At 36.6% G+C, this 22,919-nt stretch overlaps 4 protein-coding genes across 7 annotated transcripts; 2 read left to right on the top strand and 2 right to left on the bottom strand.

The window, feature by feature from the left end:
- Positions 1-285: 285 nt before the first annotated feature.
- On the bottom strand, positions 286-4,030 carry LOC149387181 (GATA transcription factor 19-like). Its single transcript, XM_089624411.1, has 10 exons — positions 3,490-4,030; positions 2,865-2,951; positions 2,638-2,771; positions 2,386-2,487; positions 2,144-2,258; positions 1,622-1,681; positions 1,296-1,364; positions 1,161-1,229; positions 900-977; positions 286-582 (listed from the first exon to the last, which is right to left on the bottom strand). Exons 1-10 carry the CDS (start codon positions 3,727-3,729, stop codon positions 487-489), a joined length of 1,050 nt encoding a protein of 349 aa, XP_089480537.1. The 5' UTR covers positions 3,730-4,030; the 3' UTR covers positions 286-486.
- Positions 4,031-8,034: 4,004 nt separating this feature from the next.
- MEE9 (maternal effect embryo arrest 9) lies at positions 8,035-8,627 on the top strand. The gene has a single exon (XM_089623136.1). The coding sequence runs from the start codon at positions 8,176-8,178 to the stop codon at positions 8,617-8,619; it is 444 nt and encodes a 147-aa protein (XP_089479262.1). The 5' UTR covers positions 8,035-8,175; the 3' UTR covers positions 8,620-8,627.
- Positions 8,628-9,726: 1,099 nt separating this feature from the next.
- Positions 9,727-18,078, bottom strand: DRP3A (dynamin-related protein 3A). Of its 4 annotated transcripts, XM_089623134.1 has the most exons (22): positions 17,521-18,078; positions 16,513-16,795; positions 16,305-16,333; positions 16,093-16,194; positions 15,414-15,482; positions 15,265-15,324; positions 14,790-14,903; positions 14,664-14,712; positions 14,438-14,547; positions 13,833-13,925; positions 13,578-13,670; positions 13,365-13,502; positions 12,244-12,360; positions 12,033-12,131; positions 11,793-11,835; positions 11,552-11,709; positions 11,332-11,469; positions 11,137-11,189; positions 10,928-11,027; positions 10,353-10,468; positions 10,201-10,236; positions 9,727-10,100 (listed from the first exon to the last, which is right to left on the bottom strand). In XM_089623134.1, the coding sequence occupies exons 1-21, from the start codon at positions 17,929-17,931 to the stop codon at positions 10,230-10,232; spliced, it is 2,382 nt and encodes a 793-aa protein (XP_089479260.1). In that variant the 5' UTR covers positions 17,932-18,078; the 3' UTR covers positions 9,727-10,100; positions 10,201-10,229. The 4 variants fall into 4 exon arrangements, with proteins under 4 accessions (XP_089479260.1, XP_089479258.1, XP_089479259.1 ...); XM_089623132.1 differs by having other exon boundaries at positions 10,201-10,468; XM_089623133.1 differs by having other exon boundaries at positions 9,727-10,236.
- Positions 18,079-20,320: 2,242 nt separating this feature from the next.
- On the top strand, positions 20,321-22,425 carry LOC149387178 (CHCH domain protein). Its single transcript, XM_089623137.1, has 5 exons — positions 20,321-20,593; positions 21,081-21,131; positions 21,282-21,365; positions 21,480-21,655; positions 22,031-22,425. Exons 1-5 carry the CDS (start codon positions 20,575-20,577, stop codon positions 22,127-22,129), a joined length of 429 nt encoding a protein of 142 aa, XP_089479263.1. The 5' UTR covers positions 20,321-20,574; the 3' UTR covers positions 22,130-22,425.
- Positions 22,426-22,919: the final 494 nt, after the last annotated feature.

The raw sequence follows: 22,919 nt of genomic DNA, 5'->3' as shown, positions 1-22,919 counted from the left end.
TGGATTGCGTTTTTTTTTTTTTTTTTTTTTTATTAGTTCTATTAATGTTTTTTCATTCAATTCTCATTAATTAATTTTCAAATAAATCCCAGATGATGACATCTGTAATTCCCATCCAACATAACGCCACAGGTAGTAACGGAGTTGATGAAATATAACCTTAGGTATTTTGCCCGCAGGTTTTAAACAATTGGTAAGAAAATGCAAATATGTTCAAACTTTGGGTATTTATGCCACAATTTTCTCCCAAACTATTGACACATAATTAGGAGACTACTAGAGAAATTACAAGAAACATAAACTTTTATATATATATATATATTAAGGTTTCAAAATAGAATATCACTACTTAGATACACGTCATCGTTCTCTATGTCCTGTGTCTATAAACATTAAACCAGATGCGACGAATTCCGGGTTAGTACCTTCAGATCAGACAAGTATGTATATCATCATCAGAACCATGTGGTTAGTCTCCTATGTTTTTCATGTCAGGCCGCTAAAAACTGACATCTGGTCCTCGAAGTTTTCTGGGATGTCGAATTCTGGCCCCGAAGCATTGGCAAGTTCATCCAAAGTATCCTGTAATCCGCAAAAAATTACAATATCATGAAGCGAACCTTCGGTGAAAAGCAGATGTGGGGGAAACTTTTGTTTGCTTTTGTTCTCTTTCTTGGTTACTGATCCCAGATACTCGCAACAGCCCAAACAAGAAGACGAAAAAAGAAACCAAGTACGTACTATAATCTCATGTGCAAACATTTTTCTAACTATTCTTTGGCGATTGATAAAGGTTCTGATGCTGTACATGTTCAGGGAACGGAACAAGTTTAAACCAGGCACGGGCCGTTTCAACCAAACCCTTAAAAAGCTTTTAACTATTTACTGAAACGGAATACCTGGTTGTGAAGGTCGAGTAACGAATTCTGAACTTGATCAACTTGATCGGTTAGTAAGTCATCAGTTAGCTGCATCACCTGCAACCATGGATACATTAGAAATTACGGCGAATGCCATAAATACACTAATAATTTATAAACACTGGACAACAGTCGACTCCAATCTCGTGAACTGTCTCTGAATCTACACAAGCACAATAATAAGCCAAAGTGGCTACATTTGATCCTCTACAACAGGTTTTTCAAAGTCATTGTTCATACCTGATCACACAATCTCAAGGAAGAAGTATCGAAATTCACAGTAACGGTCTTAGTCTCTTCTGGGCTCTCCTGATGATACAATACCAAAGGTCAACCAAGAAAAACATGCCATAAAGAACAGTCGGTCAACCATACCTCTTCATCTTCACTGTGATAGGAATTTTCTGGCTCTGTAACTGAAGGCTTAAGATCAGCTGAAGTTTCCTGAGTATCATGTTTGCGACATAAAATGAGCATTGTGATGTATCAACGTGGACTAGAGTGATTGAATGAGAACTCGGGGTTTTTTTTCCCCAGGTAAAACAACAAGTTAAATTTAAGGTCAAAACTAGTCTAAGCAGTATAGCCCGGGGAAATAGAGACAATTGTCCAAGATAGAGAAAAATGCCCAAAATGAACAGTGAAAGCTAATTATCAGAATTCTAACACTTTGGCCTATATTGACTAGTTAGAATACATACCGCCTCAATCTGATCGGACGAGATAGCCCTTCCGATTTTAGTAAGATCTCTTAGAGCTCCCTTCAAAGCCAAATTTAAAAATAAATAAAAAATGTAAGTGATTGTAGCAAAGAACCAGGAACAGTTGCATAAAAAAAAAATGATATGAACTAATGCTAGCAGTACTTGTTGCACTACTAACGCAACTGGATTTAGCCACTTCTTATAATATTCATCACTGGAGCAACAAAAATATATTTTAGTTTAGGGAGCGGATCTCATAATTTTTTTACTAGGTGCTCATTGGAGCTATTGGGCCCTAATATCATAGTAAGTATCATGGGATGCCATCTCAAAACTAATTGAAAATGAGATGAGTGACTCGTGACTTTATAAACCTAGCTAAGTTCCTTCATATTATTTTCTACGTGGATCCTAAACAAATGATATTTGGGAGAATTGAATATCTCCAAGACTTAATGAAAAAAGGGGACCCCAAGAACTTGATATTATACATCTTGACCTAAGAATAATAACACTTACCTTGTTTGCCCACATGAGTCCGCAAGCATTGCAAAGAGATCTTGGACCGCCCGGGCCCCGCCGCATTGCTGGAGTACACTTTTCATTGGTTCCACAATGTTGGCATTGACTTGGTCTTCGTGATAGTCCAGAAAATAAAGTGTCAGGATTTTGAGTGACAGTACCAAAATAAGCTCACTATATAGAAGAAGTAATCTTGGTAGCTAGCAATATAATAAGTCAAAGGCCAATCTCTAACTCACACAGATTCTGCACTTGGAGTGCCATCACTAGAATCCAAGTTTCCTGCATCAATTTTCGAGAAGTCTTTTGATGCTACAAACTGTCCATTCTTGCGATGCATTCTAGAACACAGATTACATGGTCTCATAAATCATATATGTGAGAGGAAAATAACACGTATAATAAAGATCATTACATTTACACTCCTTGAATAACTACATTCATTATACATATGAAATTTTAAGAATTAATAAAAAAATCTAGTGGCTTACCGTTGAGCAACCTCTTTCCGGCAACTGTATCGAACTTTTTTCTCAAAGCATCTTTCCTTCCTCTTTTCCCGGAACCTAAGAAGCGATGCGATTCTTCTCGAATGCTTTGAAACTCGCGATGAATCTCCCACCTCCTACATTTAGGTTAAAACAAGAATCACAGTTAGGAAACACCCTAACTAATATAAGTAGAAACAACGAGGATATGGAACTTCATACAAAAATACCCCGATATTCTGTTGTAGTAAGAGCTCGGAATTGAGAGAGCAACTGGGTATGTAACACCCTCCCAACAGCAACAACACTGCTTGAACCTGTTGTAAATAAACATTCCAAATTTATTTTATCTTTATCATTGAATACTACATATATCTAGTGAATCTCACAAATGGAATTATCAAATGCACAGTCAGAGCACGTTCATTGACAATTTATATTACAATCATGGATTTATCAGAATTCTGAACTATCTCCCTAACACTTTAGCATCTCACACTTTTCTTTCAATATTTTGTAGTCTTCACCATTTATGTATTATCTCCCACTGTAATAATCACCAAGATCAGTAATTATCAACATCACAAATGGAAACTCAACTAGCACAGTTCGAGTTCATATAGCAACTTTTCTCAGCCCAAATGTAAGTGAAACCTATACAACATTGTGGTGCTTGAGCGATGAAGAAAATCCCTGAATCCACATTTTTTTTTCCTTTGAAATTGCCCTTGGAACTCGATTCCATTGAAAAGCAATACTCGAACTCAAACAATCATCTCTTTCAAGAACAAAACAAAGTTTTAGTGCACAAATACAACTTTCCCTCTCTAAATTCGAGAAAGGAATAGATTGTACCTTTTCGGGCGTAACGGCAGGGAAAACGTAGACCTCGCCTTCGAACGAGATTGTGAGCTCGCTGGTCCTCGAGACCGCCATGGCAGAGCTCTTTCGATCCTCCCGAGCTCCTCCATCGACACACCCCTCTCGACCTCCATTGAAACCCGCGATCTCATCTACGCCGGTCACATCCATCGGAATCTGCGACGCTCCGACGTACGGGCTCGCCTGAAGCGGCTGTGGATTCATCGTCGTCATTCCGCGAGTATCACTCGTTTCTCTCAGCTCCCACTGAATCTCCCGCTTCCCATATTTAAGTCGAAGTATTCTTCAAATTTTCTAGTCTTTTTCTTTCTTCAACAAATTTCAGGCACTAACCCTAAATCTCTCTGTCCGTGTGTCTATGTTTTTCTCCAACAAATTTTCTAGTCTTCTTCTTTCTTCAACAAATTTCAGGCACTAACCCTAAATCTCTCTGTCCGTGTGTCTATGTTTTTCTTCAACAAATTTTCTAGTCTTTTCTTTCTTCAATAAGTATGACTTTGTTTTTAAGCTTTACGAGAAGAGAGAAGTGAGACTGAAATTAAATTATTTAAAGAGTAAATTAATTATTTAAATAGTAAATTAAATTAAAATTGAAAGAGAATGAAATTTTAAGATAAGGGTATTTTATTCCTTCTTTATGTCAAAATTATATCTACGTGTAAATGACAAGCCAAATTAAGCAATTAAGTGTATTATTGGGTCTAGATTCTAGATATATAAATTTCTCAGTTATTGTCCACCAACTGAATATAAATATCGGATCGTCGTAAAACAGCATAGTCTTTCATTTGGTTAACACTCTTAACTCTAAATGTAAAGATAAAGTTTGAATCATCATAAAAAATTTAAGAATCGTGATAAAAAAAAATATATAAGAGAAATTCGGTAAATTATGACTAAAATTATATTAAATTGGTTTATATCCCGAATGTGTCCATACTTTTAACAAAGTACCTCTTAAACCTATTGCTTAATTTAGTCCATCTTCGAGTTCATCTAACTTAATAATCCCTCAAGCCACAAAACGTTTCTCTCTCACAAATATCCATTAAATTCATTGTTTCCTATCAACGAATACATATAAAACCATAGTATGTGCAAGTATTCGTAGAGTTTTGTGATATTTTACCAAATGCTAAACTGAGATGGTAGAAAAAACATAATAGAAAGCAACATAATAGTATGTAAAAAAAGAGACTGGTAATTCGGTTGGGACAATCATTTACTTTATGTGTAGGAGGCTTAATCTAGTGTAAAGCACCTCCTTAAACAATAATGGAAAATCCGTACTATTAAAAAAAAAACAAAAAAACAAAAAAACAATAATGTGATACACCATTTACAACTGCAACTCAAGAATTCATTGAGTATGAGCAAGAGATGAAGCTAAAAATTTGATTTAGGTGGCTTAATTTTATAATATTACATATTTAATAACGATGTTGATATCGGTCTCAACGATTGTTGCTTTGAAATCATTCAATAAATGGCTTCGTCCTCTCGTTCCAGCATAAAAATAAATCCCAAAAGTTTTTAATTATAATTTTGACAAAAAAATTATTTTGTTCTCAATATATGTATACAAAAGCACCTTAAAAAGAAAGACCCATCAAATGTATCCTTTCAAAATGACTATAAAACGCTTGGTGTGAAAACGTAAAACTATGTTAAATTCGAGTATGAGCCCAAGTAGGAAACCTTCATCATATCTCATGTGCGAGACAATTTTTGGGTTGTCAAATCCTAAAATTTTGGATTGTCACGTTTTCAGGTGCACTTCTCTGTCCTAAAATAATCCTACATCGGTCTAACGGTAATGATCATTTTTATTGAAAATAAATGCCAATGTCATTCTTATTGTAATGTAAATAATAAGCATTGTTACCTAAGTAAATTGGTGAAGAAGTTCGGTCATAATCAAGATTAATTACCTTCTGTTTCAGCTTCGGTTGGCTCGACTTCTTCATTGTCTTCAAGCTAACCTCTTCTCCTCCCATTGGCTTGAACACAAAGTTCTCAGATTGCCACGAAATGGTTGAGAACGTGTTGTCATGTCGTTGATTTCCACCGACGCATGAGAGGTACATCGGTATCAGACAATCTCTCGCAATACAAGAGTGTCGAGAACACGGGCATGGTTTCGTACGCCCAAATTTGAAGTGGGTACATGAAAGAAGGAAGGTTTATCTTCGCCTTGGAATCCTTCTTCTCCACATTCTTCACGTACTTACGGCAGTTTTCAACGAAGAACTTCCAAACCACATTGCCCCACGGGTACGAGTTAAACTGGTCCAAGTCCTCTACCAATTTAACGTACGATCAATCTCGAATGGTCGTACCCAAGGGGCACCAGAAGTACGTTGAAGAGAAAATGAAGCAGCAAGAGCTTGACTCGTTTCTCATGCGGCCACCCTTGCGATTCCACCAATTTTGTTGTAAGCACGACGCGACTGTTGGTCGTCCCGTTGGAGAACAATTCACTGAACAGTCCACCTTCGGCCGGCTCGGTATAATCCAAGGTAGGGACGTCCCCATGGCGCAGCCCTAAGATAGAACAAAAATCATCTCTTGTGAACGCCCGCGGTTCTCCCCCGAGCTCAATAAAGAGAGTATCTTCCCTCTCTTCTTCACGGATAAAGTAACCGACCCTCATCAATAAATGGTTAATTATCTTAGAGGATCGGGTGACCTTCGGGACGTCCAGAATTGGCCAAAACAAGAGTTGCTGAACATAGCCTTCACTTCTGGACCCATAGCCGCTGATTTATCGAACGTCTCCAACGTTCCATAAAAACTGATATTATGATCAACCACATTTGATTCACAAATGTACCTCCTCCACCCCTGAATACCGAGCACAATTTCACACAATTTCAAACACAATTTCACACAATTTCAAACACAATTACACACAATTTCAAACACAATTTCAAACACAATTCCGAGCACAATTTCAAACACAATTTCCGAGCACAATTTCAAACACAATTTCCGACCATAATCAAAGATTTTGTAACACATCAATTCACTACCACACCACAATTCATTCACTACCCAAAACCATTTTCAAACACAATTTCATTCACTACCACAACATAATTAGTTCACTACCCAAAAACAATAAATCTAAACCGGTGGGTTTACCTGGTCCGTATCAGAGGTGGGTTTCACGCCACGGCGGGGCTTCTTCGTAGCCTTCTTCGAGTTCAACTTGGGCGAAGCACTCGTTTTCCTTTTCCGGGCCGGAGAAGTGTTTGGCGTGGTCGCTCCGGACGCCTCCGGTTGTTTGAGCCCTATCATCCTAGGACTCTTTCGCGTTGTGCGTTCGAAAATAGGGTTGGGTGGGTCAGACATTGCGACTTGAGGGATTGGTCGAGTGAAGTCGAGTTCGGGCAAGGGTTTCGGTCGCGATTTTGGGTGAGTGAGACTGGTCGCGAATCAGGGAGAGAAAGAGGTGGGTCTCGGTCGCGATTTTGGGTGAGTGAAGTCGTGAAGGATTCGGGTTCGGGGTGGGTCTCGGTCGCGATTTTGGGTGAGTTTGGGTGAGTTCGACTGAGAGAGAGAGATAGAGAGTAAATGGGTTTACACGGTTAGGGAGAGAGAGAGAGGTATAAGGGTTTACACGGTTAAGGAGAGAGAGAGAGAGAGAGAGAGAGATATATATATATATATATATAAATAATGAGATTTTGAATAAAAAATAGAAATTTTATTTTGGAATGATATTAAATGAGGTTGGTGTGAAATTGAAAGAAAAAATAAGGTTGAGGGTATATTTGGTTTTTCACTTTCGAAGAACTTGTATTTTTGGCCAAAGTTATAGTTTGGTGGATTTTTGGAAAAAATTATTGATATAGTGGTAGTTTGAGCAATTTCTCAAGAATTTATACAAGACGATGGAATAACCACCTCTATAGACAACATTAGTGGATATCAATGCTAACAACTTACCTTATCTTAAGACATGATTTATAATTCTATTACTTTTTTTGCTAATGCAAACCAATCAACTAAGTTCAAAGCTCATAATCTTTTTGATAAAATATTAGCACCTGCCTACCTCGATGAATGGATCAGGTTGACAACTATCTTGTATCGCCTCAAGGAAGATCCTTCCTAATATCGATCACAACATAACACTTGGCATCGATAAAGCGAATATATTGATGTCAAACGTCTTAGTAATCTCCTCATATTATTCATATGATTTTTTAAAATTATTGAGGGAGAATTTGTGTTCTGATTTGTTCGGGTTTGGACTTTGGAGCAGATTGGACCGCAAAAAGAAAATTTCATCAAAGACCTCCAACAATAACTGAAAGTGTATTCTTAAAATAAATAAATAAAGGCCTAAAAAAAAATAATAAATAAATAAAAGTGAAAGATAACCGTTGCCTTCCCAATCCCATAATATGATAAAATAAATCATTATTACAGAATGATATCAATATTCTTGTCTACCTGTTGACTTTTGCTCCAAATTCTATACCCATACTAAAACGACTAGAAAAGTTACCAACTTTTTCAATTAAAAACCAATCCAAATTAGCCGTCCATTTCTGACACGATTCTCACTCCACTCGCTCACAGAAAATCTCTTTCTCTCTCTCTATCCCTCCCAAACTCAGATCCACAAAGAAAACAACAGAGAGAGCCAAAATGGAGTCTCTGATCTCCCAGTTCACGTTCCTCTCGGACCAAGCCCTGAGCGACAAGAGCTTCGATCCGTCAGCCATCGAAGACCTAATGAGGCTCTTCGAGGTGGAGGCCTACAATTCGTGGGCGGCGGCGGAGCTGGACCACCTCCGCGAGGCCGACGAAGCCGAGACGGAGCTCCAGGAAGCCGAGGAAGAGCTCGAATCGGCCATGGAAGCCGCCATGGACGAGTTCCGCCGATTCGAAGCGGAGATGGAGCGGATAGAGAGGGCCGAGCACGGAAGCCTCGTCGCCACGGCGGAGAAGGCGAGGGCGATGGGGAATCTGATGGAAAGCGCCGCGGCGATCGCGTCGAAGAAGTACATCGAGGCCGCGATGAGCTCAGCCACGGCGTCGATGAGGTCGGCTTGGAAGGGGATTTCCACCAAGAAAGTCCATCCTTCTTGAGGGAAAAAGGAAGAAGAAATCGAAACCCTAAATCGACGTTGATGAATTTGATAATTAATCTGTATGTCACTTTATTTTAAGTTGTTATTACTTATCGCATTGGAGAAATTGTGGACTGAAAGAAAGTTGAAAAATAAAAATCTAGGCCGTGAATTACCAATAATAATAATAATAATGTTGTAGTTAAAGTTTGTCTTTTGGATATCTAGTAATCTTTCCGTCGCCTGTTTGAGGTTGAGGACTTCAGTGATTATCATTCGTTTCAATTGTAAGTATTTGGGAATGGAAAGTATAGAAAACTAAAAGAATTTTGTCGAAGAATTTCACTTTGTTTTGTTTTAGCGAAGAAAAAGTGTCACTAAAAGAAATTGCTGAATTTGTAAAAAAAAAAAATATATTACTAAATCTTAAAAAATTTAAACAAAATATTGCTGAAGCGCTCGTAAAAAAAATGCTGAATTGGCAGTGATCGAATAAATTTGAAGCGTTATGCCAATTCACTATTGAATCAAATAATATAGAAATGGATTATCACATTCAGCATATAATCAATTTCTACTGATATAGATCATACCTTATCGGAGATTCCTCAAAGAAATTTATATGCAGGCACGATACCGCACCTGTTTTAGAACTATAAATGACCTACGTTACACGTGTATTCAACTAAAAAAAATGTACAATTAGTAATAAATTAAATGTTAAAATTTCAGTTTCATTATATCTACTTGTTTGCTACTGACTTGCTCCAATATTTCAGCGATTTTCTCTAACTCAACTACAAAGCTTAAAATTAGCTTGGGAATGAGGTATATACCAGGTGCATTAGGCGGGTAGGCCTTCATTAGGTGCACTATTAGGATGCAATAATTTTTTTTTACAGAAGTAGAATAATCATTAGAATAACACAAATGCACCCACTCATTATGCATAAAAATCATGACTACGCACAATTTTTACTGCTAGAAAATTTGATAAATATAATTTTATCGTATATTTCTATCAAAATTTGATAAATATAATTTTATCGTATATTTCTATCAATTTGACAGACAAAATAAACATTTAATTTTGTAAAACCCATACATAAAAGAATGAACCTTGGCAAAAGGGAATTTAGCTGTGTTTTTTTTTTTTCACCAAAAAACAAAAAAGCAAAGGCTACACTACTGATCAATACTAAACATTGTCTATGTGGGTAGGTTTACTCTTGTGGGCAACACTCCCAAAAAAAAAATATTACCATTTACTATCATGCAAGTGAGGGGGAAAAAAAGGGTAACTAGCCCCTTATTCTCTCCGGAGCCTGGTAAAAAAATAAATAAATACAATATGATTATCAACCTATATTATTGATATCAGAAGACGAACAAAAAGAACCGTGCAATTATGTGCCTTGGCACAAAATCAAAAAGTTGGAAGAACAAATTCAATTCTGCAACAAACCACCCCGAATAGTGAGACTCCGATCACCTCCTAAGCTGCAAATAGCAATCGAAAAAATGTAATGTTTTTTTTTTCTTCTTCTTTTTAAATGAATTTTATTTTTGGGGGCCTAGGGTTCAACGGTGGGGTAGAGACCTGTCATGTAATTGCGTGCACCAGTGCCGTTAGAATCTGCAACAGCACCACCATAAAAGGGTGAGTGAAGTTCGCCGGAGTGAGATGATTTTCGGGATTTGGGATTCTTAGGAGAAGCGGTATAAGAATCAGAAGAGCTGCTAGTTGTGTACATTGATGAGGTTGGTAAGCCATGGATCCGAGGCAACCCTGTTGTGTCCCCGCCCCCGCCTCCCAAGTTGTATCCTTTTTCCACCGATTCGGCTTCCAATGGCAATTCGTCCAATGTCTATTAAATACAATGAACCAAGTTTTTATTTTTATTTTTATTTTTATTTTTAAAGTAGACTCCCAAGTCAAAGTTTAAGATTCACAATTGAGCAATAGAAAGAAAGGCTTTCTAGCGTAAATAGTTCCTCAATTATTATGTTCGTGGCATTTCGGACCCTAAACTAACATATTAAGGCTCAATTTTTTTTTTCTTCTTTGTAGTCCCAAGTTAACAGTTACAGAGCAAAACAAAAAAATATAACTAAAATAGTCTCTGAATTATTATGTGAGTGGCATTTTGGTTTATGAACCATCTTTTTCCTAAGCAATTTGGTCATCAAACTATTGTTATACGACTTTGTTCTTTTCTTTTCTGGAGATTCCCAAGTTACAGTTTAAGATCATCAATTGCGCAAAAATAAAAAAGTTCTACTAGAAGTGGATTCTCTATGATCATCAAGGGAACAGAAATACAAACCCGGAAAGCTTGTTGGAGAATTCGTAGAGTGTCGCGAGTACGCTTTCTCCTTGTCGCAATCTCCTCCGGTTCTGCCAGCATATCTTCAAACAGGTTCTCTCTGTTGACGATGATAATACACACCAAAAGTAAAGAAAAATGAGAGTTAAAGAGGCAAGTGAGATAAGAGAGAGATGAAATTAGGGTAAAAAAATTGTTTTGTGATTTACCTGTAAAGTTTCTTGATGAAAATGTTGTGCAGCTCACGCTTTGTATGGTTTACCTGAATGGGTAACATAAGAAAGTTGGAACTTGTAGAATGAGAAAATACGACGATCACTGTTTTAAACTAACACTTAGATTCATTATTTTAGATGGCAAAATATAAATATGACAAAGCTGAGAAATTCGATAAAACTTATTACCAAGAAATGCATGATTGCTTTAGGTACAGAGTCTTCAATGTTCTTCCTAACAATATCGTAGTATGATCTCAATAGCAGTTTCGTGATTGCAATTTCGAGCTCTGAGTGGTTTTCGGAAGGTCTCAACACAGTTGGGGGCTACAAAAATAAATAAAGAGATATTAGGGGGTATAAATCGGATTAACTTGGTCAAGGTACAATTTGGAGACAGATTTATAACCTCTCTTAAATGAATCATAGACAAGGCGTGTTCCATATTGGGAATATGATTAGGCTCACTGAAGGGTTTGTTCATTGAGGTTTCTTTACTGGTCGTACGGTAATTATCACCGCCACCAAATATCGAAGAAATTCCCCAACTTGAACTGTTAGCATTTCCTGAAAAATTACGAATATAAATAATCAATGATCACAGCTTTGCTTTCCAGACAAATGAGAAACATTACACTAACTATAACTACCAGATGGTGCAACTTTTTCAGGTTCGGGTGCAGGGCGAACAACCTGTTAAGCATCCAAAGGGCCAACATAGAAATTAGACCAACTCAACCAAGAACCCCTGGAGATATACACTCCAGATTTACAATATAATAGCGGCAACAATGAAATGAAACGACAAAGAATATATAAACAATTCGGATTCTAATTTCTACTGTTTGAAAGAACCTGATCCACTGTTATGGAGTACAAAAATTTCATACCTGTTCTGACATGATTCCATTCACTTGTCTAGCAGCAAGAATCGCTCGAGGTTTTAGGCCTCTTTCTGACAATGGTGCTTTGTCAGGATCGCCAGCATCCTAATCAATGAAAAGTAGTTTCATGGTAAAGATGATGATTAAAAATAAATCATGATGTAATGATTAGGTTCCAGAAACTTAGTGATTACTATAAGTAGGTGTTTGCTTTTACCTTTCTCGAACCAGGCAAATTAGGCACTATCCGAGATGTCTTGACTTGTTCCAAGGCCGCCTCAAGAGCCTTGCTCCCACCAATAAAGTTTGGATGCGAGGTATTTATGTAGTCCATCTACATAATTAGTTGCTAATAATGTCAAGCGCATTTTTTATGATGATTTGATATGTTGAAAAAAAAAAAAAAAAAAAAAAACTAATCTTCACACAGACAGAAAAAAAATAATTGTTTCCTAGCATTGTGAGAACAGTGAGAAAGCCAACTCTGCACAATACAACAGCTCACAAAATGCATGATGATTCATAAGCCATTCGCGACTATAGGCATTCAAATTATCTTGATGACCGTCAATGCAGTGTATTCATATGTAATATAGAAAACTTGTTTTTTTTCTTTTAAAGAAACTTTATCTATTATTCAAAAAAAAAAAAAAAAAAATTTATCTATTACGTATGTAATAGATAACTTGTCCACCCAAGTAAAAAGTGACAAATGCAAGCAACAAAGTGTTCAGTAGAGCAGGATAAAGCAAAGATACAATCACACACGAATAGTAGGGGTCAAATCATAATTCGAAAATAGTATTCCAGTAGGTAGATAAAAAAAAAATTTCATCCTCCCTTTTTTTAATTTTATTTTAGTTTTTTTCCTTTAGAAAAAGGTTGATAAACATATATTTGTCTTGGTCATTGATACACGGTCCCATTCAGGTTTTTTATTCTTTCTCCACTTGATTCATAAGTTTTTGGTCATACGGAATCATATAAAACGGTTTCCAATAACTTTCCACAGTACAGTAATTATTTTCTTCATACAAGTGGTCAGGCCCTTGGTTTATTTCTGAGAGGTCATGGGTTCAAGGCCCTCTAAAGGTACCCACCTAAAAATTGTTGGTGTTTCCAGTTACCCATGTATTGTGGGGTTAGGCATAGGACCTAGGGACTAAATCCTAGTTTTTTTTTTTTTTTTAAATACTGTTTATTAATTTCGTCGGGTGTCTCCAAAGAGACTGTTTATCAAACAAGATTTACATTTTTCAAGTAGATTCAGAAAGTAAAAAAAAAAAAAATAGTTATACCCATTCAGCAATAATTCAAGCCATTATGATGCCAACATACCTCCATCTCAATTATGTGACCGATCATTGTTTCAGAAGGTTCCAGGCCTTCTCGCAAGAAGTTGCCAATAACTTCATCCATCCTCTTTCTCAGCACAGGAAACCGCTGCAACTCATTTACCAGGCAGTGATGACTAATCTGAAAAGAGAACAGTGTAAACAGATCATAAACATGATGGCGGATAAGCAAAAAAACAGATTTGGTTTCCCCTACCTTCATCAGCTCATCATATATAAACCTGGCACATTGAAGACTTGGATCTAACAGACGAGCAATTTGCCTCCTAATAAGGACTTCGAAGGGCACCTATATACAGTGAACAGTATTACAAATGGCTTGACTGAAGATTTATTGGGAAAAAACAAATTAATATTCTTCGGTCATCTGTCAATGAAAAACGGATGATAATCTACTCTTCAATAAAATCATTTGTGTTAAAGTTAAAAATGAAAACATGTTGAGACCTACTTCTGGTACAAACAATGCAGATTTAGGGCCAGTGGCATTCTGAATGGCTGTCCGAATGTCATCATCTGTCAAATCTTCGCATGGATCCACCTCCTGAACATTAGTAAGTTAGAAACAAATACAATCTAATTATTGGACCAAACAAGTTAATACAGAAATAACAATGTTTTTTCTTGAAAATTAAGCGTTATCAGGTAGGATGTCTTAAGTTGCGACATGCATGTGAAAGTCCTGCAAAAGCTCCATGTGAGCTACAATTGCCTTGTTAGGCTCATATAATCAAGAATTACAGCTTACATTGGTTTAACTTTGACTCCGGATATGTACTCATCAATACAACATATATGTCCAAATAAAGGAATACATTACTCCTATATGGATATATTGAAACAACATCACTCAGCAATTATTAATGCGTGTGCATGAACCCAAACCTTTAAAGAACCAGAACCCAGTAGCTACCATGTACAATACATTTATGATATAATAGAATAAAATACACTTGCACTAATCAATGGTAGACATATACGTTAAATATTTAGGTCATGCAACTCCAAGGATGCAGAAACAAGTTATGGTATTCTGGTACTATCAACGACACTGACCTCTAAACTTTTGACAAAGATGGACTGAAATATATAGTGAATTCTCGCTCCCCCCGAAAGCTCAGAGGTTGACATTTCTGCATTTTTCCCCTCCACCATTGAAGAAAAAGCTGTCCCAAATGATAAAAAGATATCATTAAATGGCTTAGATAAAAGATAAACTAACCAGTATAAGATTAAACATTCGTAACACAATCTATCACAGAAAAGAGGAAAATTATATTACCTTCCGAATACTTTGAAAGAATGTTTAGGAGAAGAGCTCCCTGACTAGCCTAATCAATAAAAAAAAAACATGAATAAGAACTTACAGGTTATGTCACATATGGGCAAGAAAAGAAATCAGTCACACCTTGGTTTCTGAGATGTCTCCGTAACTGGCATGCTCTTTGGCAACAGCAACTAATGCAGAGCTGATGCGAGACTTGAGGCCAGGTAAAACTGTCTTAATATGTTGTACTAGAATCTGCAAATAATTCCAGTGGTCAATGTAATAGGAAATAATTTGATTCTGAAAACAATAAACAGTGTAAAATCCTACAGATTTAGCTTAGTTGCAAACAAATAGGTTAAATAAACATAATAAAACTAAAATGTAAATACAGCCAAACAAAATTTCATGACTTCTATGCATAATATTCTCCTTTCTTTTGACCTGTTTGTGTTGATTAGTGTAAAGTTATCAAACACCAGCAAAAGCCACAAACATTGAGGCGTGTGGTCACTTTGGGCAAAAAAAAGGAAGCAGCGGCTTAATATGTACGCTTCAAAACTGTTTAAGCATTATAGATGAGATTTGACCATGACTTGCTATCACAAATACCTACCTGGTTCAATTTCTTTGCCAGCTGTGGGACACCACATCGATCAGCTAGACCATTATATACCTATAAGATGAAGTAGGATGTATTCCAGGTTACATAAGAAATAAAGCCAAGCCATAAATCATAGTTATCTAAGGAGCTTAGAATCATACAGGGCGGCTGCGGAAAAACTTTTCTTCAGCTACGATAGCATCCTTAATACTCCTGTTAAGCAATATGTCCTGTTTCACAGATAAATCCAAGGTACCACTATAACAGAATGCAAATAAAATACAATATGCCTTTATAAGGGTTGCCAGTTGACAACATAGCATTCATAACCCTAAGGTGAACTGCCCTTACACACTATATTGACACAGCCTGAAAAGGTAGACCTTATTATCTCATACGTGCAGAAGATTCCTAATGTCCACCATATCATACTATTATACCTCACTTATACGAACTAATGCCAACCTAAGCACCTCTATGCAATATTCATGTGATTCTACTTAGTCAAGCTGCAATAAAACTTCACTTACACTTTGAATAAACAGCAATCAAATGTAGAGAAGCTTAAACTTGACATGTAACATAATAGAATGTATGATGTATCCAACCAATATATGCAGGATCGATGCTGTTCTCTTACTAACATACGAAGCAATAAGACACTCTAACCAAACACACACAACAAAGAGTTGCTCAAATTATTGCCAAGTGCAACTATTATTCCTTATCTGGGAACTTGATCTGGGCGATAACTGTCCAAATTAGCCTTCTTACAGATGAAACTTCGATGAAATATAACCACTGATTAAATTGATTTATCCTCATTGAATTTAAAGTTACCTCCTGGCTGCGGTTCACAACTCCTATATAACCAAGTTTAAGAGGAATCACTTTCCCAAGCAACAGATTACGCGCATCAGTCCCTCTATCCATAATGTCCAACTGTGTTCGTAGTAAGAGATCAAACCAAAATCATATCAGAAAATGTTGACAATTCCCAAATATTCCTACTACTAGAGTTGAGAAGAATCCAAGAAAAGGAAATACCGCACCTTTGTGATGATTCCTATGGTTCTTAAACCTGAAAAAATAAAATATATAACATTAAATAGATGCCCAATGCTACAACTTCCCCATGGGGTGATTATAAATAATGCAAGAATACAGTAGTAATCACCACTTTTAATGATAAAAATTCATCATTATTTTCAAGAACTAGTAATTTACCACAGTGCATTTATTAAAAAAAAAATTACTTACCATCTGGATCAGCATTTCCTGCAATCTGAAGTGCATCCGAGTTTGCCAAATCAGAGTTTGCAGGTGTCACAGCCAAAATCAAGCAACTTGGAACTTTGATATAAGACATGATCATTGTTCTGATTCGAGCTTCGATATCAGAAGGCTGGTCACCAACTGGAACCTTTGTTATACCAGGTAAATCCACCAGAGTAATATCAAGCACATATGGTGAAAATATCTTTAAGCGAATCTGCTTGTCTGATACACCTTTATTTCCTCCCGCCTCCCTATCTGTCTCAGCCTGTGTCAAAAGAATCCGTTAGGATGACCAAATTAGATTATAAGAACAACACATATAGTACATCATAATGGTAGATTACGAGACCTTAGTGAACGATCAAGAAGCCATGACTCATTAGATACTTAGAACAAAAGGCTAGGAGCCTAGGACCCAATTATTAATGGTTGATGTTCTCCATCTACCCTCTTCTATAGACTAACTGATTAAGCAAACTTTCCTTTGCTCAAGTTTAAAACAAGATTTTGAGATGAAAACCAATTAATTTGTGTTACTATCAGCAGACGATATATTCCCCAACTGGCCATGAATTGATCCCACATTGTGGATAAGATAGCCAGTTTCAACAAGGTCGATAACAGTTCAACATAAAAAATAAAAATAAACAACCCAATCACATATCAATTAACCTATCAAGAAATGAGAAACGCGACCCAAGTTAATCATCTATTTGATGTTGCTACAAATACCATGTGATGAGATTCGAAATATATTTTTGCATTTCTTGAATTACTTCCGACATTAATCTGGTTCCAATAAAGTCTAAACCATCTTTCCGTAATCAATTCTTGTTATCCCCTTTCTATATTTATAATCTATGTAATGTATTGGCAAAGTAATCTAATTTTTCATCAGACGAACTCAATCAATTGACAACTGGCCTATTGCATTGCATATGTTCGTATTAATACCGATCAAAGGATAATCCAAATCAAGAAGACTCTGACCTGAATTTCCCTCCGAATATCAGCGAAATCATAAAAGCGCTTCCCTGGCAGGTGGAGAAACTCGCCGTACTCCTCATCGTTCACTACGCCGTCCACGGCGGCGCTCCGTTTGGTCTGGAGGAGCTGGAGAACGAGCGGTCGCCGCGTGCAGATTTCGGAGCCTCGTGGAAGGAAATCGCGGCCAACGAGGGCTTCGAGGACGCTGGACTTGCCGCTGCTTTGACTCCCGACCACCGCCACCTGGGGAAGCTCGATCGTCGATTGGCTCCCGAGCTGCGCGAAGATGTCTTGAAGCTTGTTCACGATCGGGATCACCGAGTTCCCCAGCGGTGCCGCCGCAGCCGCGGCTGCCGCTTGTTGCGCCGCCGCCGCCGCCGTAGACGAGGATGACAACGACGCCTCGTCCGCCATGGAAATGGATCGGAGAAGCCTGGGAGCAGAGAGAACGGGAAATCCCTAGGGTTTTGGTTTTTGTGTTTGGAGAGAGAGAAAGGTTTGATTGAATTCGTCTATTTCTTTCTATGTCTCTGTTGTAGGGGATGGAGATTTTTGAGCTGTGTTATTTTGGGTCATTTTATGACAAGTGAATTAAGCTAACATTCACGAGTGGTGCGTAGAGAATAAAAGTGCGCACCCGTGCTTGGAGAGGGGGAAAAAGGTATAGGTGAAAAAGGATTCGTAAGTTTTTTTTGTTGATAATTTTCTTTTATATGTATCTTTTGATGATAAATTATGGGAAGAAAATTAGCATGGCATTTATGATTTTTTTTTTTTTTTCGCACATGCTTTTGCTAACGTATCTTTCTCTCTTTCAGAGAACAAAAATAAATAAAACAAACATTTTTTTCTCTCGTAGTTGGTGTGCGCAATAATTTCAGTCATTTACCGTCCAGAACGAGACGCCATAAGTGATAACAGATCGTTTTACAATGTTCAAGTTATTGGTGCGGCGAGAGTTGCCATCGGTGTTAGTGTGAAACAAATCCTCCTTAATAGACAACATAGTAGACGATGGGGTGGCGGTGCAACGGGCTTAGTTCCTTCTCGTAATGGTTTTCATCCACGTCCCTCGCACTTTTCACTTATTTATTTTAATTCTATTGTATTTGCTTGTGTTTTATTTATATTTTGTCATGTTTTGGTTTGGATTGTAGATTAATTATGATCAATATTTTACTATGACGTTATGGGAATACTGTTAGATTTTTATCTATATAACTCAAATAACTATCTCATTCATATTTAACAAATTGATTGTTTGATCACTTCATCAATTATTTATAGTGTTTTGAAAGAGTGAGATGAGTGTTCAATTTTTAGTGTGCCTAATTTTCTTTGGCATATCAAAAGTAATAGGATATTAAACGAATTTTTTAGTTTGTATACAGTTTGGACAGACCTAAGTTTACATTGTTTCAAGATTTGTTTTTTCCCGGATGTTTCTTATTTCAATATGTTTTTTCATTTATAATTATTCTTATTTTATCCATATTGTAATGAGTAAAAAAAAAGGTAACTAATTTGGTTTAGTGTAATGTTACACAAAAATCTGTTCAGAGATCCTGTGTTCGTGCCTCATAAGCTACAGAAATACATGTCCATTTACAAGTGGATAATTTATCCGCATCCAACTTAATGCCCTTGTAATAAATCATGCGATCTTAACCAGTAGTGCCACTTACGCTTGCACTGATAATATACTATGTAATGTTGATCAAAAGTGTCACTTCTTATTATATAAAAAGAAAAATCAATAGTGTCACTTATCGAATAAATATATGCTATACCTTAGATGTGTATTCTCCTTGGAGGCTCATTTTTTTACAAGTGACACTATTGACTAAAATTACATGATATAATATATTAGCAGTGCAAGTGTAAGGAGCACTATTGTTCAATATTACATGATTTACTATATGGGTATTGAGATGAAATAGGATAAATCATCCATCTGTAATGGGAGCATGCATTTATGCAGTTCAGAGGGTTCGAACCCAAGACATCTATGTCGAGGTACATGTGAAATTACCACTAGACCAATTTACTTATCACTTATTTGGAGGCTCGCTGTGAGGGGATCTTAGGCAAAAAAGTAATAAAAAAAAGTAAAAAAAAAACCTACAACATTTTCTAAAAGTTGTAATAGTGATGCGACGGCCTATATAACATTACAAAATTCTTATTAAAATGTATTTAAAGGTTTAAATTATTTTGTTTTTAATATTAGAAAGAACAAATATGAACGATTATCCTTGATTATTATTGTTAAGAGTAGCTAAGCTTTTGAAATATGTACTTTTTAAAATAGAAGGAACAATATCGACCATTATACTTGATAATAATTGTTAACAACATGTAAGCTGTAAAAATATGTAATTTTAGGTCACAAATAGCGAAAAAAACTATTTTTAAATATTCTAAAATATGATGTTTATTTTTTAATTTTGCTCGTTTAGATAACTTATATGTGTTTTTTTCATCTATTTTGACGGAAAAATAGAAATCATGAAAAGATACTAAAACGTTGAGTATTTTTCTGTAACTTTTAAAAAATAAGTATTAAACTGCATTAAATCGAAAATATTTAGTATTTTACCGTGAATCTCTTATTAAAACTTGTAACCTTCTGCTAAAATTTTCATTAAATAAAGTTTTTTTTTTTTTTTTTAATAAACTTTTTGAAGGTCAAAGAATAGCTGGTTCCTGGATGGTCAATTAACACCTCATTTCATGATAAAATTGAAATTTAATGGGGGCAAAGATCAGATACGTGTAGTCTTTACTAAGACCGTCTCAACAGAAAGTGAATCCACCATCTGAAATTCTTTACTTGATCAGAAAGTAGTTTCAAGTTTTCAACAAACCACAACTACTTGACACGTGTTCACAACCTAAAACCCACGCCGTACACAATCATAGCCCAATCGTTTATAAAAAGGGTATCTTTGTACGCAACCCAGAAGATTCGAGAAATCAAATTTCTAGACATTTCTTCTTAGGGTTTTTCTCTCCGCACCGTCGCAAATCTCCTTCGTCGCCAGTCCAAACACAACCATGCCTCGCAGAAGCTCAGGTGAGATTCCATATATTTCCTCGATAATGGATTATTTTTTGGCTTAGTGATGCGACTTTCTTCTTGCATGTTCTGATCTATAGTCGTCTGTTTACGAACTTATATTAAACACGAAGGAATGACTTTCATGATTTAGGTTGGGGCTTTTAGGGCTTTGTCGATACTGGTTCGATTGAATTCGTAACCCTAAAAAAAAGTTATTTTCAGCTGGTGCAATCTTAATAACAATAACATTTTTTGTTCTTATGCAATTTCTCTTACTCTGCAATATAGCCGGAATAGTAAATCTTCGATTTTGAAAACTGCATTGGAACAAGGGTTTTACATGTTTTTATTTTTATCTTCTATCAAGCGAGATTTGCTGCAGATTGTTTTCACTTAATAGGGAATAACACGTCTAGATTTCTTCTTGGTCAATAATGGCGGTAAAATTTCCTATTTTTCTCTTCATTGACTCAATGTTTCGGTATTTTTTTTATTATCTCAGGACGATCCGCTCCTCGCCCAGCACCCCGTGCTGCTCCCCGTCCCGCCCCAGGTATCTACTCTTCATTCTGTGTATTAATGAAATCATAATTGTTTACAATACAAGATTATTTGATTTAAAAGCTTTACTTGAAAAATACCTGATTCAACCAAATAAAGCCATGTGCATTTTATTAATCAACAAATTTATGATTCGATGCAGTTCATCAAGCACCTCCCCCGGCTCCCGTCCAACAAGGCGGTGGTGGTGGGATTCTAAGCGGTATTGGATCCACGATCGCTCAAGGTATGCTTCGAATTCTTCGACACAAACCGAAACCATCTAATCTATGCATTACAGATCATCTTCGCAGTGAATTGGTAAATGAACGTGTCTGCTATTTTTATCCCGTTTGTGCAGGAATGGCCTTTGGCACCGGAAGCGCCGTCGCTCACAGGGCTGTCGATGCTGTCATGGGTCCCAGGACCATTCAACACGAGACTGTGGTCTCTGATGCTGTTGCTTCCGCGGCGCCCGTTGCAAGTCCGATGAGCGGTGCTGATGCGTGCAACATCCACACCAGGGCATTCCAAGATGTAAGGAATTTCGCCTCTCTTCATATTCGTTACAACTTCGCTACGTTTATCCGAACATTTTCTTTACGACTTGGTGCTATGGGTTGTTTAAAATCTGATAGAAAGTGGATTCAATAATGGCTCTCATGTTTTGATGGCACACTCTGTTCAACTATGATTCAACAGTTGAATCATCATATAGTGATGGGAATTTTTTCGAACCTTGTCAGTGTGAAAGAAACTTATATTTTGTTTTTCTTTTGACGGGTTCAATGATTGCTGGTTATGCCTAACTGAAACTGTCTTTTATCGTTGATATCTTGTTTTAGCCATATTAAGTGTTTAGTCATATTTTATCGGGAACTAATTTGTTATTTCGTTCTCCCGGGATTGCAGTGTGTGAACAACTACGGAAGTGACATCAGCAAGTGCCAGTTCTACATGGATATGCTGGCCGAGTGCAGGAGGAACTCAAGTGGAACGTTGAGTGCTTAAAGCATTGCAAATCGTCTTTCGTTGCTCATGTGTCACCTTGGACTTATGTTTGTTCTTCTTTTTCTTTTTTTGATGAACTAATATTTGAATAACCCTTGTTGTTGGGAGATACATGATCCACTGAACTCGTAAGCTATTTTGTGGGAACTTGAATCTCAGCTTTTAGCCGAGTATGAGGGTGATTTGTCTGTTAGTCCATTTATTCAATTACCATACCTGCTACTATTGGCCCTCATTGGCTTATGCAATACTTTGTCCTATTTTATATCTCCTATAATTTAATTTATATTGGAAAATTCTGAACTATTCGTGAAGATGGTTATGATTATTCTTCGGTCCAAATAGATGCTCATGTCTGTCTATTGCTCCAACAATCTTGATTGGAAACGATGGTTTATCGGGTATGACCTGTTTAAGATTTGATTAGTGAACTCCATGATGAATAATTTCACCCACACCGGAGATGAGTTATAAGAAGTTTGATGGACCTAATAGAAGATGAATTCCAGTGGAATCTATTGAAAAATAAAAATTGTTCCGATGAAACAAATTGTTCCAACTTGCGTGCTTGGAAGGTGAGAAAATTGAGTGGAAATGTGCTAATGAAAGCTCATTTCCCATTTATTGCGCTTTTGTCTTATGTTTTAGTGACCGGTGAGGCAGTCAAGTTTCCGTTTGTTTCCCATAAACAAAAGCTAATCCAGTTGCAATAATTTTTTTTTTTTTTTTTTTTTTTTTTTTTTTTTTTTTTTTTATCGAAGTTGCAATAATAGCGTTGCTTTAAAAGTTA

This window comes from Urtica dioica, chromosome 8 (genome assembly GCF_054948205.1).
Source record: "Urtica dioica subsp. dioica isolate 48M chromosome 8, U.dioica_male_clone48M_v1_H2, whole genome shotgun sequence".
In the NCBI taxonomy this organism is placed as follows: domain Eukaryota; kingdom Viridiplantae; phylum Streptophyta; class Magnoliopsida; order Rosales; family Urticaceae; genus Urtica; species Urtica dioica.
Note: the sequence above shows the minus strand (reverse complement) of the source record. Positions and strands in the feature narration are given on the sequence as shown.

What these genes read in the sequence shown, in the direction of transcription:
- DRP3A (XM_089623131.1), bottom strand. Translation starts at nt 17,931, where the DNA reads ATGGCGGACGAGGCGTCGTTGTCATCCTCGTCTACGGCGGCGGCGGCG. An exon ending in TATATGATGAGCTGATGAAG is followed by an intron (nt 13,503 to 13,577) that starts GTAGGGGAAACC and finishes TTCTCTTTTCAG; the next exon opens with ATTAGTCATCACTGCCTGGT. An exon ending in TGAAAAAGTTGCACCATCTG is followed by an intron (nt 11,710 to 11,792) that starts GTAGTTATAGTT and finishes GTAATTTTTCAG; the next exon opens with GAAATGCTAACAGTTCAAGT.
- LOC149387178 (XM_089623137.1), top strand. An exon ending in TGCTCCCCGTCCCGCCCCAG is followed by an intron (nt 21,132 to 21,281) that starts GTATCTACTCTT and finishes GATTCGATGCAG; the next exon opens with TTCATCAAGCACCTCCCCCG. An exon ending in ACACCAGGGCATTCCAAGAT is followed by an intron (nt 21,656 to 22,030) that starts GTAAGGAATTTC and finishes CCGGGATTGCAG; the next exon opens with TGTGTGAACAACTACGGAAG.
- MEE9 (XM_089623136.1), top strand. Translation starts at nt 8,176, where the DNA reads ATGGAGTCTCTGATCTCCCAGTTCACGTTCCTCTCGGACCAAGCCCTG.
- LOC149387181 (XM_089624411.1), bottom strand. Translation starts at nt 3,729, where the DNA reads ATGACGACGATGAATCCACAGCCGCTTCAGGCGAGCCCGTACGTCGGA. An exon ending in GACTCATGTGGGCAAACAAG is followed by an intron (nt 1,682 to 2,143) that starts GTAAGTGTTATT and finishes TTGGCTTTGAAG; the next exon opens with GGAGCTCTAAGAGATCTTAC. An exon ending in CGTCCGATCAGATTGAGGCG is followed by an intron (nt 1,365 to 1,621) that starts GTATGTATTCTA and finishes CATGATACTCAG; the next exon opens with GAAACTTCAGCTGATCTTAA.